Below are 20,357 nucleotides of genomic sequence, written 5' to 3'. Positions count from 1 at the left end.
CCATAAGACCACAATAAACGCGGAGCACTTCAAACGGCGTTGTCTTTTCTTTGCTAAACAAAACTAATACATTGATTTTCTCCTCGTGTCAAACTTTCCCGGATGTAAGTGTTCTACGTCACACGTCACGTGTTGCAAACCTCCGCTTTAAGCTGCTTTTCAACTTCCGGTTATTTTTATCAATGTTTACAGCCTAACATCTAGAACGATGATTCTACTTTTTGATTCAGTAGAACTGACATTTCACGTTTTTTATAGCATGTTGCGAGGCTCTGATTTTTCATGCTTTGTCCGAAAGGCAACTGGAAACGAAAATGTAATCTTTTGATCTTTCACAGAGGAGGGATGAATGTCTTCTCACAATCCTTTTTCGCCTCGCAATTCGCAAAATGGCGGCTGTCGTTCGGACACGTGTCAAATTGCGGTAGTTTTCAGCTGCTGTTTCTCCGAAGCTGAGGCAGTAAACTGAGGTAAGCAGGCATTTTTTCTGAACTTCACCATTTCTTCTTTTATTTAGTAAGCTTTCTTGGTGAATGGTTTGTTTTAGAAGGAAATATTTTGATGTTTCTGTCAAGATGTTTTGATCCATCCGTGACCTCGGCTAAATTGCTGTACATAAATTTATGCTTATTTCTCTTTCTCTTTGAGTAACTTCCCGATAGACTTAATAATTTACAACTATAGAGCCTCTTGCACAAATTTGTAACATAACGACCCTTAGTGACCCATAATTTCCATCCATTTGGAGCCTTCGAAAATGGTGGAAATCGGCTATTACTGCTGTAAGCGTTGACACGTTGTCACAACATTGTGATCAGGTGGTGACGTGCAAATAAAAAGAAATTTAGGCTTTTGTCTCTTCATGTCGCATTTTAAACGAATAGAATTACGGTTATTGATCTTATAGGCATTAGGGAATTTAGAATAAGGAATTATTTGGTTTGTTTTGCAGGGTGTTATTCATTATTATACTTTATTATGGATGGTCGGGAAAGCTCGGGTGCCAAACGCGAACACCTTCCAACCGGTTCTACTCCATCCAAGCCTCAGAGAAAGAGAGTAAGAAATCAGTCATCCTCTGTGCGAAAGCCTTTATTTACTGATCACAGTTCTGAGTCGACAACTGACCGTGATTTTAAAAGTCCTAACAGGAAGGTGAGTAGTACTTATGGATACCCTCCTTGTTTTGAGAAATTGGTGATCATTTTCAATGATATGTAAATGTCGATGATAGAGCTTAATGTTTCCCCAGGTAACACTGCAGATCCTCAAGGCCAAGTCTAATATTGTCAGCCCCTTGAGAAAGTCACCTGTAAGGAGACATAAGTGGACTTACGAGGAAGAGAGGGCGCTTGTCGAATTCATTTCCATTGGAAAAACTGATCCAAAGTATGGTCTTGATAAAGAAACAGAATGGCCCTGTTTTAGAGATGGCCATAGCTTTTGGAAAGATGCTGCAATGCATATCAAGACAAGTACTTCAGCCAACATTCTCCTCACAAGTATGTATGGTTTAAATGTAACATCTGAAATGCATGGAGTAACTACATAATACCCATCTCTTTTGACAAACTTTGTCAGCATCCTTTGCAGAATGTGGGCAACAATTATTGATTTATCCTATTTTCTTTTAATGACATGTCAATATGTAGCTAGGTATTGTGCAGTTAACAACCTGTCTCCTAAAGTTACATTATCTCAAATAGAAAAATTACTTGAGAACAATTTCATGACAACTGTTGATTACTATGACAGCACAACAAAAACTGAGAATTTAAATAGCTAAAAACTCCAAGAAATAATATATTATTTTCAGCACTTGAAATGTTTCAAAACTAGATTTTTTAATTTTAGGTTTATTTGAATTTAAGAGGCTTAACAATGTTGAAAAAAGATCTATCAATTTTATGAATTGACAAACTTAGCAGGGAAATAAGTTATCAAAGGAGGGGTAACATCTAAAAAGCATTACATAAACTGATTGTGGTGAGCCCTTTTGCGTATTATTTTTAAACACCAGTGATATGTCTTACATACCTATAGTGTGACCTTTATGTATAAAATTAATGCATGTTGTACATTTCAATGATATTATTGAAATATTTATGCATGTTTCGTGGCTTTGAAAGATCCTGATTTCATTTAGTTATTTAAAAAGCATGAAAAACAAATGAATGATAGATTTTTCTGATTTTTTACTCAGACAGCAGAGTCAGAGGGCGAGTTTGCACTTTACTGAGGGGACGTTATCAGACTGTTGAGGCAGCAGAGGAGGCATACAACCTCACCCTCAGTGACTGTTTGGGAGAACTTACCTTGCAAGTTCCTGCATGTAGATCCAGAAAAAATACCTCTACCTCTACAGAGAACGATGCTTCTTTAAGAAAAGAAAACCTGCCTGATACAGATAGTGGTAGATGTAGATTGATATCTCTAAAACCAACTGAAATACTTGAAGCGTTGTCTTCACTTGATGATGAGAATTTGAAATTTGTGGCAGATGCTTCTTTTCTGAAGGTGGCATTAAGAGTTGGCATTGACACTAACCCTGCAAATTTTGCAACCTTGTCTGTGAAAGCAATGAAAGTCTTACAAGGTAATGGCAAAAGCAACCTGTTGTACAAATTTGCATATTGCATCACTACTTCACGCCCTGGATCCAAGGAACTGTTATTCCCTATACATCGCATGCCATTTGGACTTGTTGAATACCAAATTGAGTTCTTTTCTTCAACAAATGTCACGCAGGTTGGTTATTTTGCATACATTTTGTTAAATATATATTCCTTTGTTGTCCAAGTTCTATTACTTTTCCTTATAGGGTAGTGGTATGACAATAATCTTTCAAGAGCCAGAGAGCTTGCAAAAAAAAAAATGGTAATTCTTTGCTGATAAAACTACAATCTTATGTGATATGTGTGGATTCAGTTATCATAACAGCATTAGCAAAACACACTTTTGTATCTACTGGCACAAGTCAAGGCTTTAACAAGTTATGACGTCCCATTTTGTATCTTTTGTGAGGGTAATGGTTGGTGCTTAATTGTGTACTTTATTGTACAGCCAGGGTGTTGAGAATTTCAACTGAAAGTAGTTCATGGAATGGATGGATCAAAAAGAGCTCCAAAAGTAAAATAATAATTATCTATTACCGTGTTATCATTTAAGACAAATTACAGACAGGTGCTCTCTTAATCACACAACACTCAAGGCCCAGGAAATGCAATTTTAGCTTATTAGTACTGTTTTTCTTAGTAAAGGCAATCACTCAGCCTAAGGGAGTTTAATGTTCTTCCTCAATTTATTTTCTGTACTCTTCTTTTGATTAATTTTTAGCTTAAGGTACCCAAAGATTTTGCCACTTGGCATGAAACACTGTGTGCGGAATTTCCCACTCGTTTTAACCGATTATTCAGAGGCCCTATGTGGACTGGCTTGCCAAAGCAGCAACAAGGCTCTCATTGACTGTGAGTAAAGATGATTTAAATCAGAACAGCTAAGAGTTTTGGTATACATGCAGTATTTTTTTCACATTTCATTGTACCCCTCCCTCTCTCTACTCACATTATCATTTACCATACATTTATTTATTAAACACTTAAAATATAATTTGATTGAATTTTAATTTCATATGATTTGATTTCACTCAAAGGCAAAACCAAATGTTGCTGCACCAAGTACAAGAACAGTGCTGAAGAACACAGCTTCATGTGACTTCACTGACAGACCAGAAATACAGGTGAAGTAACAAAAAGGAAACATATTATATGAATAAGCAATATTCTTTAATTTCCAGTAAATGTAAATGAAAAACAACAAAATAGTCCTTATCAAGCCAAATAGTCCTTATCAAGCCAAAATAGTCCTTATCAAGCCAAATTCAGTTTTTTTGTCTGTGATGATGGCATTCGACAAAACTGACTGCATGTGAATTTTCTACATACCGCAGGTTGAGGCCTTAAAACAACTGAGAGAATCCAACCCTGATGGGCGCTTTTGGATAAAAGCTGATGCCTTTGACGTCAAAGTTGCTTTACAGGAATCTGTAAAGGGTGTTTGGAATGGTGATGTTGATTTGGGGGATGGCAGAGTTGCAGCCCTTCGTCAAGATTATGATAGAAGAAGGTCACTCTGTCAGGGAAGTGACCTTAAGGAGGATACGGTGTTCCTTGAAGCAAGACTCCAAGAACTTATTACTGCCCTTGGTGAAGATGTCAGCTTTCTATCAGATGGCCTCGCTGCTGCAGAGCAAGAATATGAGAAAAAGTTCAATGCACCCAACACCTCTCAACACATGTTGAAGACCTTGTGTTGGGAACGTGTCGAATTTAATACCCTCCTGCAGCAGTCCCAGCTCTTTCTAGAGAAGTACCATGGAATGATGTTGTGTCTGCACCAGCAGCTTCCACGGGTGAAAGAGGTTGTTTTAGCACTGCAAAACATAGAAAGTGATGCCCTCTACTATCTTAGGAACCTGTTTGTGAAAAAGAGACAGCCAGAAGCAACACATGTTCTTCTTCTATTTCTTCTAAGTGATGAACGCAGAAACCAAAAGCCATATGTTCTGACAGTTCAGTACGTTCCATACAAGAGCATTAAAGATCAGTTTGTCCGTGACCTTACAGATGCCATCAAAACAGAGATGATGCGAATGCACTTGAAGCCTGTCGGTAAGCCAAAGCTGCCAGATACAGTGTATTAGGAACTGTCCATTGTTTGTTAAATTGGCTATCTGCTGTTGCACAAATTTAGAACACAAGAATCAAAACCTTCCTGATATGTTGTTTTCCTTCATTCAAGGGAGTCACCTGTAAACTCCAGGGCTGAGTTGCTCGAAGCATGGTTAGCGCTAACCATTGGTTAAGAGGTATTAAAACCTATAGGTTGTCATGGCATTTAACTCAGGTTAGCGCTAACCATGCTTCGAGTAACTGGGCCCTGGGCCAGACTTTTTAATAGCAAGCTAGTCTGCTTCTTAGCAGCTGCATCTTGTATTGACGTATTTTTATGTTGGTTGTGTTTTTATCCTTGAAAAGCTGTATGGGTTACTGATTGCATTAAATGGAGGCATTAAAATGCAAGGAAGTTACAGGATGATTTAGATACTGTAGTCTCCACATGCTGCAGCAATGAAAACAGTTTGTTCTCTGTGCTAGGTGCTGTTACTGATGGTGAATTCAACAGCCTGAGAACACAAGGTGCTACTCGGCCTCTCCATATCTGGCAACTAACTCATGATGCGAAGGAGAGTGTCAGTCGGCAAAGTGAACAGACTCTAATGGCTATGTTGAAAAAGACTGGAGGTGAGAAAGATACTTTCACTCTTATTTGTTTTGCCTGAGTTCAGGAATTATTTCCACCAAAATGGCCCTGTGATGTTACCTTCTAGATCACAAGGGTTAGTTAATTCAATGTGAAAGAAAAAAGAATCCCTTTGTAAGCAAAGCCAAATTTTTGTGGAAAAGCAGATTATAGATTATCGTACCTACCTATGTCAGACTTTGGTATATCATGTGTTATGACAGCAAAAAGGAGTCTGTTATTGTATATGACTTGGTCCACAGAAAGACCTGATGGATCTCCAGTTGTTTCAAAGCAAGACAAGGCCATTCCTCCTGAGGTTGTTGAAGATTTTCATCTGCTGCAGACGACACATGACATGGCATTTGAAGATGCCCTCACAGTGGTGAGACGAGCCCTTGTACCACCTGGCTATGAGCCCTACCCCTTCCGACCTAAAGTGCCAGAAACCCTGCTTGACAAGTTAAGATCAGTGGTAGCAACATACAGGTTTCGCCACCGTATTCTAGAGGTGTGGATTTCAGTGGATACTTGTACATCCCAGAAATGGACCCAATAACTGGTGACCATTTTACTGAACGCGAGGATCACTGTCATATCCTTAAGAGAATATGGAAGCACACAAGAGAAAGAGGCCCTGAAGGTTCCAACCTGCAGGGGTTTGATGATGCTGTTCGTGATCCCTCCACTGGCTTAACACTAGCCGCATTGAGAGGAGAGCGGAAGCAGTCAGTGCAAGATGCAGAGAGGATGCTGTCATTTTTAGTGGCCAAGTTTCTGAGAGAGCATGGTTATGCAATGGAAGCCAGATATGTTGAGATTGTTGCAGGTTGGCATGAGGCAGCAGATGGCCGAGGTATCTCTCAGTTTGAGCGTTGCAGGAAGAATTATGCCATGTTGAATATGATTCTGGACGAGTGGATGCCATGGCATGTAGATCTTTACGACTTCTCAACTATTGACATCAACAGGTATTTATGTCTTAGAGTTGTTAAGTACATACCAACTGGCCAGTGACCGCCCCCTCCCTCACTCCCAAAAAATAAATAAATAAAAAGTAACTAAATAAAATTTAAAACCGTTTTATAATTAACATGGATTTTTTCCCAATTTTCATGATCATATATTTTCTTGTTACATTTGTTTGGGAGATTTTGCTTAAACATCAAGGGATTTTGTCTGCAGTGATTATGTCAGTTGTTCTCATGACTTGTATGCATACTTGACTAAATGGTGATGTTGTAAAGGAGTAATGAAATGTTTTTCTGTTGAACAGTCAGCTACAGTTGTTGGCTTTTCCAGGGTTTCATTCAGATGTGTACTTGAAGTTTTATTGCAGCTATGGATGTTGTGGGAAACACCACATCTTGAAATATAATATAATATAATAATTTCACAGATTTCACTAATTCCACAGAGAGGTACAATCTGATCCCACATTTAGGGAATTCAGATTTTCTGATGCATAAAAAATTACAAGAGTTAATTTTGCATTGTCACACTTTTACCTTTAAGTCTGATTATCCATTCGATAGAAAATATCCCTGCATTCTGTTGATTTTTCTACAGGCCAGTGAAGGGAATCTGTGGGTTTTCTCGTGAAACAATTATTGGAGTTACTACAAACATAGAAAGCATGGAATTCCGTCGACGCCAGAATGCTGAACTTGGGTATGAAGAACATCCAAGAGCTGGGACAAGTGATGACGTTGAAGCCATTATTGCCTTTCTTCATAGGATGCTTGGGGTTGTTTTTACCTTAAAGCAGTTCAAATCAGAATGGAAGCAAGTAGTAAGGTTGGTAGATGTATATGCACATGGATATCTCAAGCCACCAATCTTGCCCCTGTTTTGAGAATCCATAAAGTTGGGAGGACATCACATTATTTTAATTTCAATTTTTTGGCAAAAGAAATGGCCATTCAATGATAAAAAAAATTAATTCTAGTTTGAGGGCATAGTTAAATGCAAGGAAATCCAAAGGTTTACATAAAAAAATCAAAAATTAATGTTTTCAATAAATTAATGTCCATATAATCATTATATGGGCATTAATTTATTGAAAACATTAATTTTTGATTTTTTATGTAAAACTTAGTTTTAGTTATTCTACAAACTGTCCAACTTTGAAAAAAGGAGAAATCGTTATGTTGTATAGTTCTCCTATCCCCGTCAGTGAAGTTAAGTAAAACAAACTTTCTTACTTCCTATTCATGGACAGCCTGAAATAGCTATGTTTTACATAACAAATCAAAAATTAGTGTTTTCAATAATTATTAACGTCCATATAATCATGTATTTAACATAATCAATTTTCTTTAACTATTTCATGATTCTTGTTTTTCTAAACAATATTGTGTTCGTTTTTTCTATTACTATTTCAGGGAGTTCTGCAAACGCATGACAGGGGACCTGCCATTCTATTATTGGACCCTTAATGAGAGGTTTAGGGAAGGAGGTGATGAGTATGACTCCTTTGATGTCAGGCCAGACATCCCAGATGACCAAGAGCCCTCTTCTCATCCACTTCGCCTTCATCGTCTGCGTACAAATCGTAGGGAAGATGCCTCAATCCTCTGTGCTGGTCGCGCTTTTCTTCCTGCTCGCAACCAAACCAGCATCCGCCAGGGTATCCATCGCCCACTAGCTGACCTTCCAGACCCTGTCAACAGATCCTCTTAAAACGTACTTCAAAGTCAAATGACATGCATATTTTCATAACAAGCCATAATATTTTTCTATTTAATTGAAGTGACCGTGCATTAACATTGCATGTGTGTTCTTTACTTCTTTTTTTTAATTCCATTGCCATGTGCAAATTAGTTGGCTTTTATTAGAGGCTTGTACGTGGTCTGAGATCAATACCATGCAAGATGGGAGAATAGGGATAGTAGGGCTGTGTCGTCAATACTCGTGGCTTTTGTATCCCCCAGTTGTTTCTTTGTGAGTATTCATCAATCCCATTCCAATTTTCGTCCTCACAATTATTCCGCTCCACACGCTCACGCTAAAGAAAACAACTGAGGGATATATGAAAAGCGAGATCACAATCCTGTATTTACATTGCAGCCCCGCTATCCAATGTGGGAAGGAAAATTGATAGGAAAGGTTTTTTTTGAAACATGAACATATGATCAAGCAAACAAACAAACAAAAATGCCAGGCAGATGGAACATTCTTTAATACTGCTGAGAATAAATGTGCTTCCTTCTACATGTAACTTCTTTCATGAAAGTATTATAGTTTTTGTTTATGGAAATCTTGCATGATTACTGTAAAGATGTCTTTTTTACCATTCATTGGCTCTCTTCAAAGCAATGTAATGACAATATTTTTCAAGTACTTTAACAGTGTATCCACATTTTTCATTACAATGCCTCCCCTTACTAACAAATACTGAGGAGATTTATTTGCCTCATATATCTATGCTTTTTTTGGGGGGGAGGGGAACTGTTAATTTGCTAAGGGAGAAGGTTCATTGGGGCATCCACTAGTAGAGATAAAGGGAGAGGGGGGGAGGGGTGCATAGGCAATTATTCTGGTAATATTTCTTTACACTATGTTTTCAAAGAATCCTCAAGCTTATCAAGTTATAAAGATCCATCTTGAGAAGATTGTTGTGGAAAGTAAAAAAAATTAAACTATAAGTATACATTAATTTGTTTCTTGTAATTCTTACAAAAGGAAGGTAAAGAAATAAATCCCCTAGTAGTTAGATATTTGGGTGTATCAGCCCACGTTTCAAATAATGATAAAAAATCCCATACAAATCCTTATAAATCCAATATTTTTTCTAAACCCCATAAACCACACATTATCTCACCCCAATAACTACATAAAATACTATTTCAGCCTTTGAATTTAACAATGAACTCCTGCAACGGAGACGTCAAAAACCTAAAAACCTAAATCCTCGGTTTTCAAAAACCTAAACTCAAAAACCTAAAAAACTAAAAACCTAAATTTAGCTTTTGACCTAAAACCTAAAAACCTAAATTTAGCTTTTGACCTAAAACCTAAAAACCTAAATTTTCCTTGCTTTTTTCAAAACTGGTTTAAACCGGTTATTCAATTTTATGTAACCTTATTTATATGAACAACCAATTTGATCACAATGATAAAACATATTTTATTCATCCAACATTTCGAAATTTCGGAGCCTCAGTTGATGGTTATATAATCAATCGAAAAAGATTAGAACCTAGAAAAGGATACTTATCTGAAAATGGCTATTATATAATTTCTCCGGGACGTAACAATACATGCCCCGCTCATCGATTCGTCTATGAGGCCGTAAATCAGACAAATATTTCTCCTGGATTGCAAATAAATCACATTGATTCCAATCGCCAGAACAATTCAATTGTAAATTTGCAATTGGTTACAGCCTCTGAAAATATGAAACACATGCACAAAGCCAGAAAAGAATTTTTGAACAGCTCTTACTCTGAAGATGAATTGAGAGTTGTCAATAGATTAATGGAATTTCCACCAATGGAAGACAATGATTGCGAGTTTACACGCACAGAAAATAAAATAATCAATAAGATGTTTTACAGAATGTGTAACGATTTGGATGACATTAATTTTCCATTTTACAATGATTAATCATCAATGAATACAAGAGTTGTTTGGCTATATTTTGAATTCAACAATGGTTGATGTCTTTTTGGAGGGTAATTTGGACATGAATTTGAAAACCAAAATGGCTTAAAGACAAAACGAGTCCCATAGGGTATCCGAAATGAGAGGAACAAAAAAATCAGACAACGCAAACATGAATTTTTCTGCCAGTGAAAATTCATCAACGCAAATTCTGGCATCAAACACTGTTTTTCATGAAGGAAAAACATATTTTATACACCATAAATATGATAATTACGCGGCTTCAACTGATGGATATATAATTAATTGCAAAAGATTGGAACCAACAAAAGGTTATTTAAATACAACTGGATATTACAGTTGGTCTTTTTCTGGTAAAAACAAAGAAAAAAGATGTTACCATGTTCATTGTTTTATTTGGGAAACATTTAATCAACAAACAATAGAAAAAGATATGGAAATCAATCATATTAATTTCAACAAACAAGACAATTGTATTAAAAATTTGGAACTTGTGACTAGACAACAAAATATGATTCATGCTGGAAAAGCAAGACGTGGTGAAACACGTTCTAAACCACAAAATATTGATACAACTGATAAAATATTTTATCAACATGATATTTATACAAATTATTCTGCAAATAAAACTGGGCAAATTTATAACATGAAAACCAAAAGATATTCCATTGGTAATAAACAATCAACAGGTTATAGATTAATTGCATTATCACAAATTGGATTACCATCAAGAACAATTTTCGTTCATCGGTTTGTTTATGAATGCCTCCATGGTATAATTCCTTTTGGAATGGTAATTGATCACATCAATTCAATCAGAGATGATAATCGAATTGATAATTTACAAATGATGTCTCAAAAAGAGAATTGTGTCAAATCAGGAAAAGAAATCCAAATCAAACAAATAATTGACACTGTTAATGACGAAATAGATTATGATTCACAACTTACTGTTAAACAAAAAGTTGCAATTGACAAAGCATTCAATAGGATGGTTCAACGAATTAATAAAAGAACTGATATGCATTTTTATAGAAAATAATATTGTGACAGTAGTTAGTGACTTCCAATTTCATGAAAAATAAATGAGATTTGAGGCCATGTTGCCACAAAACAGAAACAAATCAACGAAGCCGTCAGTCCTTCCACAGATGACTGGCATGGATGTTGCCTCCAGTCTTCATCCATTAGCAAATCTGGAATCACAAAATAAAAATAATCTGTCGTATAATATTATAATGAACAAAAATAATTTATCAAAATTAACGAAAGATCAATTAATAGCATTATTATTGGAAAAACAAAAACCGGTTCCAATGCCGAGAACCAAGAAAGTGAAACCAATACCCTATCCACGAAAATCTGTCAAACAAATGGTAAAAGATTACGAGAATACAATCATCAAACCACCTGTTCAATTCAGAGATCGACCAATTGTTCAACCAAGAAACAACATTATTCCACCTCCGATTCAATTTGCTGATAAACCCAAAGCAGCACCAAGGACTAAGAAAATGGCTCCGATTCCAACACAAAGAACTCAAATCACAGAAGTTGCAAGAGCATTCAAGGGATATAACAAATCTTATGAAGTTGGAATTAAAAATGAAACAGATCCTTTGATACAAATGAGTTCAACCAGATTAGCTATTGCTCATTTTATGAAACAATTATTAACTCAAATGAAAGGAATTAAATTTATTGAAACTTTGACAATTTATTTTGAACAACAAAAAGGAAACCAAACTGTCTCCAGAATTGGATATTTTAATAGTAAACCAAAAACAATAACTAATGCCAATGATTTTCAAGAATCTTTGGATGTTAATGTTGAACAAATTATGAATGATATTCACAAGTGGATTAGTGAAGGTTCAGCTTGGATAATTAAATCAATCAATGGACATTACATTAATATTATCAAATATCAGCCTCTTACTGGAAGTTCTTACATTAAACTTCCAACTGAACTACAACATAACAAAAGTGGATTGATTAATCTCAAGAATAAAGATAATGAATGCTTTCGTTGGTGTCACGTTAGACATTTGAATCCACGAAAAAATAATCCACAACGAATACAAAAAACTGACAAAGCATTTATGCCACAATTGAATTACCAAGGAATTGAATTCCCTGTTTCAGTCAAACAATACAACAAAATTGAAATCCAAAACAGTATCAACATCAATGTTTTTGGTTATGAAAACAAACAAACTTATCCAATTTATGTGTCCAAAGAAAAGTTTGAGAATGTGATGAATCTATTGCTAATCTCAGAAGATGAAAACAAACATTACTGTCTTATCAAAGATTTTAATAGATTTATGCACCACAAAACCAAATCACATCAAAGAAAACATTTTTGTATGCATTGTTTGCAATGTTTTTCATCAGAACGAGTTTTAACCAAGCATCAGGAAGTATGTATTGAAATCAATGGTGTACAATCAATCAAAATGCCCGAAGTTGGTTCCAAAATAGAATTCAAAAATTTTAATAAACAAATGCAAGCGCCATTCGTGATTTATGCTGATTTTGAAGCAATCACTGAACCAATTCATGGTTGTAATCAATCTAACCAACAATCTTTTACTGAAGCTTATCAAAAACACACTGATTGCGGTTATGGTTACAAAGTTGTTTGCTGCTATGATGACAAATATTCCAAACCAATTAAATATTATCGTGGAGAAAAAGCTGTTTACAAATTCATGCAAGCAATGCTTGATGAAGTCAAATATTGCCGCAATACAATCAAATACAAATTCAATAAACCATTAGTTATGTCTCCAGAAGATGAAGACAAATTCCAAAAATCAACATCTTGTCATATTTGTTGCAAACAATTCACAAAAAATGATAAACGTGTCAGAGACCATTGCCATATTACTGGAAAATTCCGTGGCTCAGCCCATAATCAATGTAACAGGGATTTTACAATAACTAACAAAATCCCTGTAATATTTCATAATTTGAAAGGATATGATAGTCATTTTATAATGCAAGAAATTGGTAAAATTATTGAGACTAATACTTATGTGGATAGAAAAGGTGAAACCAGACAACACAAAATTAATGTAATCCCAAATAACATGGAACAATACATGGCATTCATGTTGGGTTATAATTTAGTATTTATCGACAGTCTTCAGTTTATGAATCAATCATTGGCAAATCTTGTAAAGAATCTACCAGAAGATGCCTTCAAATATACCAGTGAAGTTTTCAAAGGTCGTAAATTACAATTAATGAAACAAAAAGGAGTTTATCCATATGACTTTATGAGTAATTTTGATAAATTCAATGATACTCAATTACCAACCAAAGATGAATTTTACAGTCAAATGAATAATACAAATATTACTGATGAAGAATACAGTCATGCACAAAATGTTTGGAATACATTTCAATTGAAAACCATGGGCTGATGTTTTTGAAAATTTCCGTAAAACATGTTTGGAATACTATAGATTGGATCCATGTCATTATTTCACATCTCCTGGATTATCATCGGATGCAATGTTGAAAATGACTGAAGTCAAACTTGAATTAATCACGGATATTGATATGTATCAATTTGTTGAAAAGGGCATGCGTGGAGGAATCAGTTACATAGCCAATAGATACGGCAAAGCTAACAACAAATACATGCAAAATTGGAATCCAAATGAACCCAGTAAACATATCATGTATTTGGATGCAAACAATCTATATGGATGGGCTATGTCACAACATCTTCCAACTGGGAATTTCAAATGGTTGAATAAACAGCAAATAAAAAACATTAATTGGAAAACGATTCCCAAAGATAATAAGACTGGATATTTATTGGAAGTTGATTTGGAATATCCTCATGAATTACATGACCTGCATAATGATTATCCATGTGGTGCTGAACAAATCAAAGTGGCACCAAATATGCTGTCAGAATATTGCCAAAGAATTGCAGAAAAATTTGGAATAACAAGTGGACAAGTCAAAAAACTGATTCCAACATTGGCAAACAAATCAAAATATGTATTACATTATCGTAATCTGCAATTGTATCGTGAATTGGGTTTGAAATTGACTAAAATATATCGTGTTCTATCATTTGACCAATCACCCTGGTTGAAGGCATATATTGATTTCAATACACATCAAAGAACTAATGCAAAGAATGCTTTTGAGAAAGATTTTTTCAAACTGATGAACAATAGTGTCTTCGGTAAAACAATGGAGAATATCAGAAAACGGGAAGACATTAAACTGGTGACTAATGAGAAACAATTATTGAAAATGACTTCCAAACCAACATTCATCAATAGCAAAATCTTTAATGAAAACTTGGTTGCAGTCCATAAAATAAAGGAATCGTTGACACTTAACAGACCAGCCTATGTTGGTATGTGTATCCTTGATTTGAGCAAAACATTGATGTACGATTTCCATTACAATTTCGTTAAAAACAAATATGGTAACAAAGCTAAGTTACTGTTTACGGATACAGACAGTTTGACATATGAAATTGAAGCCGAAGATGTGTATCAAGATTTTTGGAATAAAAAAGATATGTTTGATAACTCGGATTATCCATCAAATCATCAATTTTATGACTCCACAAATAAAAAAGTTATTGGAAAATTCAAAGATGAAGCCGCTGGTGTACCCATTACTGAATTCGTTGGATTGAGATCCAAAATGTATTCATATATCAAAGATAACAACAATGGTGGAAAAACAGCCAAAGGAATCAAAAAGAATGTCATCAAAAATGATATTCAACATTTTGATTACAAAGATGTGTTGTTCAATGAGAAACAATTATTTCACCAAATGAAAACAATCAGAAGTAACCATCATGAACTTGGTAGTTACACCATCAACAAGACATCGTTGTCATGTTTTGATGATAAACGATATTTGTATCCTGATGGAATACACTCATTGGCCTATGGTCATTATGCTATCCAATGATAGTATCAACTTGTGATCAAAACATTGCAACAAAAACTTGTGACAAAACTTGGTTTTTATTTGTTTTTTGATAAATATTTGATTTGAACACTTTGACTCATCTTTTGTGATGAGATATTTTCGAAAACATTTTTGTGTAATTATATTATATACTATATTTATACAAAAATGAAATCCATTTTGAAAAAACCAAAAGATGTTTCCAAGCAGGTGGAATCATCTCTGTGCCAATTCCTGCATTGCAAAGATGAATGTGAATTTTGTGGATATCATGATGAATCCAAAGTTGAAACACAACAATCAATGCCTGATTGTTGTGGATCACAGAATTTGAAAAACATGGAATGTCAATTAACGTGTGTTGCTTGTGGACAGGTTGTTGGTGAAGAATACAAAACAGAATATATCAATTTTCATGCCAATTTGTTCAAAATATACAAGAAAACAGTGTATAATAGAAAATACCATTTGTCACATACATTAGATAAAATTATTTTGAAAAACAAAATTGAAATCGGTTGTTCAACCAATTTCAAAATTCATAAAATATTCGTTGAAATAAACAAAATACTGCCACAAATCAATGGTAAAAGAAAGAGAATAATCAGTTTGAAATATCTTTTGCATAGAATATTGCAATTAATGAAAATTGATTCTTCCCAAATTGAGTTGTCAAAATCCAAAAAAACAATGAAATTATACAATGTTTATTGGGATAAAATTATGGATATTATTGGCCCCCAAATCATGCACATTATTAATCAAACATAAGTGAATATCTGATATTTTTTATCATATTTGTCACCCCATTTATCGACAATCGGCGAATTATCCAAAATGAAATCATCATTTTGAGTAAGCTTGTTTGTCAAATCATCTCTATCAAAATGTCCACTTCTCATTATTTCTTTTATTTCATTTAATAAATGTCCGTAAGTTTGAAAAGCATATTGGCATTGATAAAGTTTGATTTCAACTTTTTTATGCTTCATATAAGCTTGAATTATGACAGACACCGATGATATTGCCAATAATGAAGCTCCACTGGTTGCAACCGATGATGCAATACCACCAGTTGCAAATACAATGGATGAAATATTACCAGCGAATTCCCATTTTTTGAATCTTTTGTATGCACTTTTGTACATCCACATCTTTTTGTGATATGTCATGTAATAAGCTTTCAATTCATCAATTTCTTCTGTTGATAATCGATTTGAAATATGATTGAAATCAATTATTAATTTCTTCTTTTGCATATATTATATGGTTATCTTATTTTTGATACAATAATAGAGACCAGTTATTTGACCCAAAAACATGCATTTTTTCATCCAAGGATATGTTTTTTTCTCATTAATGGTGTACATGTATCCTTTGTCACGATGATATCTGTTGTAAAATTGGCCATAAGCATCATGTAATATTCCATGTGATCTGATATATGGTTGCCAACCAAATAATCGATGGAGAATAGCTGTTAACCATCCATCTCCAGGACCAATTAATCCGATTCCATCATGAATTAACTCTTTGTAAACTTCATCAGGTAAACCTGTGTTGTAATGTTTTTCATACAAATATGTGAATATTACGATACTTTTTATCATGCATTCCTGTCTGGGTAATATTGGAAGACTCAATTTACGGTGAAAATCTATCATCGATGTTCGAATGTGTTCTTGCAATTCTGACAATTCTTTCATTATACAATTTGATTACAATATTTTTATAAAATAAAGTAACGGAGTCCACGACCTAGTGGTTATTGTCAGGTAATTGTATCCTAATATATTCAACAAAATACTTCATTGTCCAATCAGATGGATGATTGTTGAAGTAGCAATAATAGTTTTCAAATGACACATCAAAGAAGAATTCCAATTGATCAAATGATGATGACACCAAATCGGATTTAGAATGATGATATCTGTCATTTCTCCTGATATATGTGTTTGTCACAATAATCTCTTGCAATGTATTGATTCCTTTAATGTCATCTTTACTCAATAATTTTATCCATTTGTAATTTGTTTTTGGTATTGTACCACTTTTTCTTCCTATTCTCATTGCAACTTGATTGTTGAGAAACGTTACAGCTTCCTGAGCTTGTTGAGCTTTAAACTGAGCCAGAGCTTGTTGTATTTGTGTTTCAATATATGGTTTGATGATGTCCTCATTGTTGTTAATTAATTGTTGGAGTGAAATTGCATGATTTGAATTAACTCCATCTTTGATCACCAAATGTCTGTTTTCTGTATCCAAATGACCATCATCATTCAGATGTATTGGTTCTCTATATTTGAATCCATCTGGTAAGTTGTCATAAGTTACTGTGTATTCTATTTTATCTCCATTTTCATCAAGAATATGGTTTCCATTTTCATCTTCAACATATGGCATTATATTAATAGTGTTGATAAATAAATTTCAAAAGTTCCTGTGACTTCATGGTTTATAGTTGGAGAAGTAAACCCTGGTCTTCTTTTATAAATCCCCATTTGAATTATCATGGGTTTGATTGTTGTATTTGTAGTTATAAAATTTCTCCCAATTTTCATATTAAATTGTATTAAATGGGAAAATGAAGTTTTACTGTTAGCAATGGCGACAAAAGAAACTTGGTATTGATTTTTTGTATTAATTACAATATTTTTTATTTTAACCGGGCCTAATGTTCCAAATTGGAAACCATGAACATTTTCAAAAACCCCATTTTCTATTTTGCCGTTAACAACACTTGAAGTTTCAATATTTGACAACCAACTTTTATTAAAATTTGCATGATATCTTTCAAAATAATCAGAGTATAATACTTTCAATTCAAAAGTTCCATTAACAGCAGTTCCTGCTCCAATATTATCCAATATTGACATAGAATCAATACTGACAAATTTTCTTGATTTGGGCAAATCAAATGTATTGCTTCCACTTATTATGTTTCCAATTCTGTGGTATGTGTCAGTGTTGGTTGTTTCACCTTGTTTTTTCCCATTTATCAAAATTTGTGCATTTGCAACTTGTTGATTGCTTTGGAAAACAATGGAGTATAGATTGAAAAAGTTATTTCCATCAGCAGCGATTTGAAAATTATTTGTTGGATTTGTTCTTTGGAAAACACCACTGGCAATAGTTCCAGTGTATTTCGTTTTGAATAAGTTGGTAAAATAACCCAAATTCATTGCTTCAGAATCAAATATCGGATTTAATAAACCAGAAATAATCTTATTATTCATATCCATATTGACTTTCATCTCCATATCTCCATTTTTATATTCAAACATGACATTGTCCAAGCCATCATACACTCCTGGATAAACGCTATCTGACCAATCTTTGACACCGTAAACAACCAGATGACATTGTACTGGAGTCGCTGTAGCTGTTCCATGCATCGTCAAATAGATGTAATTTGGAGTTTGTTTGCTGTTGTTATTGAATTGAACCAATAGCTTGCTATAAGCAGTGAAATCACGCTGTACAGCTTTGTGGATGTATGCTTCAGAAGCAGTACATGATAATTGAATATTAGTCATTTCTGGTGGGTAGAATTCAAACACAATTGTGTATGTTCCAATAGCAAGAGTATAAATATTGAAACCTATCCTTGATCTGTAATCATTACTTCCACTGTCTTTAATCAATGTGATATCATAAGCTTTTTTATTCTGATGTGGGGATTGATTGAAAGCAGCTATTCCATACACTGTGATATTATATTCTGAACTGCTTTCATCGGTATCTGTAAGATATTTGAATTCATTTGTTTTATGGCTGCTGACAAGATGACTTTGCTCCAATTTGTCATCAAAATATTTTTTGGTAGTAGCATCATTATCATCAGTTGGTTGAGCCATATCTTTGATTTGTTTATTATTCATATCAAGGTTTCCAGTCATTGCAACACTTCCATCTTTTTTCAAATATACACTCAAATCACTTCCAACAGATGGTATTTTAGCTATTTCTGTATCAACATATGCTTTAGTGGAAGCATCATTGGGATCGGAAGGATTTCCAAGAACGATTATTTTATGACCTCTCATATCTAATTCACCACCAAGAGCATTGGGTGTTAACCTGTTGAGAAAGTTATGATCAACGTAGTGTTTATTAACAGCATCGTTATCATCAGTTGGTTGAGCCATATCTTTGATTTTATGATTGTCCATATCGAGGTCACTATTGGAGACTTTTTGTAAATATTTAGTATCACAGAAACCTAAATTAACAACATCATATGTATTTTGTATATTGGCTCCAAGATGAGTAATTTGTTGATTACCCATATCCAGATTTCCAGTCATTTCAACAGTGCCATCTTTTTTCAAATATGTAGACAAATCAGGTGATGGTATTTTTTTAATCTCATCATCGACATATTTTTTATTCGCCGCTTGATCGTTATTATCAGGTTTTAAAACACTAATATCAAAAAATGTTTTCCGTCCAGTAATATGTTGTTCTGTTGATGTAACCATTATTTCACTTTTAGCTCGTCCACCATGGCCATCAAAGTTTTTCAAATCTGGTATATTAAGATGAATGTTTTCATAAGACTGATGCTCAGTTAATAATCGAACATCATTGGAGCTGCCAGCACCGTCTGGTGTGTCTTGTAGATAAATACTATTGGTATGAACACTTCCACTGTTGCTGTAAATTACTGCTTTATTAGCTCGCACATCACCAGGAGCATTATCCAACAATTGTATTTGGCTCTTTGTGACAACATCATTGGGATCAGCTCCTTGTTTAACATTAACAAGTTTTTTGTTTTGTATATCATAATTTCCATTTGGGGTTAATTTAAACCCTATTCCTTGAGGCCCAGCAGCTCCTTGAAGAGGAACCGTTGTGAAAGAAGACGATGAACTATGTTCGTTGAATATTCCCATTTATATCATTTGGTTATATTGTTCCATAAAAATTCCTGTTAATTCTCTTCATGGGCTTATCAACATATAGAAATGAAAATGGCTCTTTGGTTGCTTTAATGTATTTATCCTTTTCGACACCCAACTCACGGGATATCAGACCTCTTTCATTGCTGCTAGGAAAGTCATAGACACAGAAATGAGAGCAATTGAGTCGAATATCTTTTGGTGTTTTGTAGAACGATTGGCTCAGATAAATAACAGAGCAGTTCTTGTGCCTGCCACGAATAAAATAATCAATCAATGGTTTCTGGTTTTTTTCACAAATAAAGTCATCAAATATTACTATCTTCTGGGCATCTTCATCCTTCAATTCCTCCACTGGAATTATATCATCATTGCTACAAACAAGGACATTATACCCGACACTATTTGATATATCAGTCAATGTTTGTAGCATATCCTTGTATTTTTGTTGCTCCAAATTTTTGGCATACAAATGTATTCTATCATAATACAAAAGTGGTTTCATCAGCATATGGTACAATAAATTTGTCTTTCCAGATCCTGAATTACCACATATTAACATCCGAA

At 34.2% G+C, this 20,357-nt stretch overlaps 2 protein-coding genes and 1 pseudogene across 3 annotated transcripts in view; 2 read left to right on the top strand and 1 right to left on the bottom strand.

Moving 5' to 3' along the window:
- LOC146454014 (uncharacterized) overlaps positions 1–20,357 on the bottom strand; it is a gene marked incomplete at its 5' end in the record, with an annotated part of 87,990 nt that overhangs the window by 13,824 nt on the left and 53,809 nt on the right. The gene's annotated exons all lie outside the window — the stretch shown is intronic.
- On the top strand, positions 1,022–2,540 carry LOC146454020 (uncharacterized). Its single transcript, XM_085095944.1, has 3 exons — positions 1,022–1,502; positions 2,204–2,413; positions 2,518–2,540. The coding sequence occupies exons 1-3, from the start codon at positions 1,241–1,243 to the stop codon at positions 2,538–2,540; spliced, it is 495 nt and encodes a 164-aa protein (XP_084952070.1). The 5' UTR covers positions 1,022–1,240.
- LOC146454019 (uncharacterized) lies at positions 2,615–7,983 on the top strand (annotated as a pseudogene). Its single transcript, XR_014859360.1, has 8 exons — positions 2,615–2,748; positions 3,337–3,471; positions 3,653–3,739; positions 3,950–4,670; positions 5,157–5,303; positions 5,565–6,272; positions 6,871–7,098; positions 7,686–7,983. The product of XR_014859360.1 is annotated as an uncharacterized LOC146454019 (transcript).

The sequence above is a fragment of the Pavona decussata genome, unplaced genomic scaffold, assembly GCF_977016875.1.
Source record: "Pavona decussata unplaced genomic scaffold, jaPavDecu1.1 SCAFFOLD_320, whole genome shotgun sequence".
Lineage (NCBI taxonomy): Eukaryota > Metazoa > Cnidaria > Anthozoa > Scleractinia > Agariciidae > Pavona > Pavona decussata.
The sequence above is the reverse complement of the archived record's forward strand: the minus strand, read 5'-3'. Positions and strand labels throughout refer to the sequence as shown.

What these genes read in the sequence shown, in the direction of transcription:
- LOC146454020 (XM_085095944.1), top strand. Translation starts at nt 1,241, where the DNA reads ATGTTTCCCCAGGTAACACTGCAGATCCTCAAGGCCAAGTCTAATATT. An exon ending in AGCCAACATTCTCCTCACAA is followed by an intron (nt 1,503 to 2,203) that starts GTATGTATGGTT and finishes TTTTTTACTCAG; the next exon opens with ACAGCAGAGTCAGAGGGCGA. An exon ending in CCTGCCTGATACAGATAGTG is followed by an intron (nt 2,414 to 2,517) that starts GTAGATGTAGAT and finishes TCTTTTCTGAAG; the next exon opens with GTGGCATTAAGAGTTGGCAT.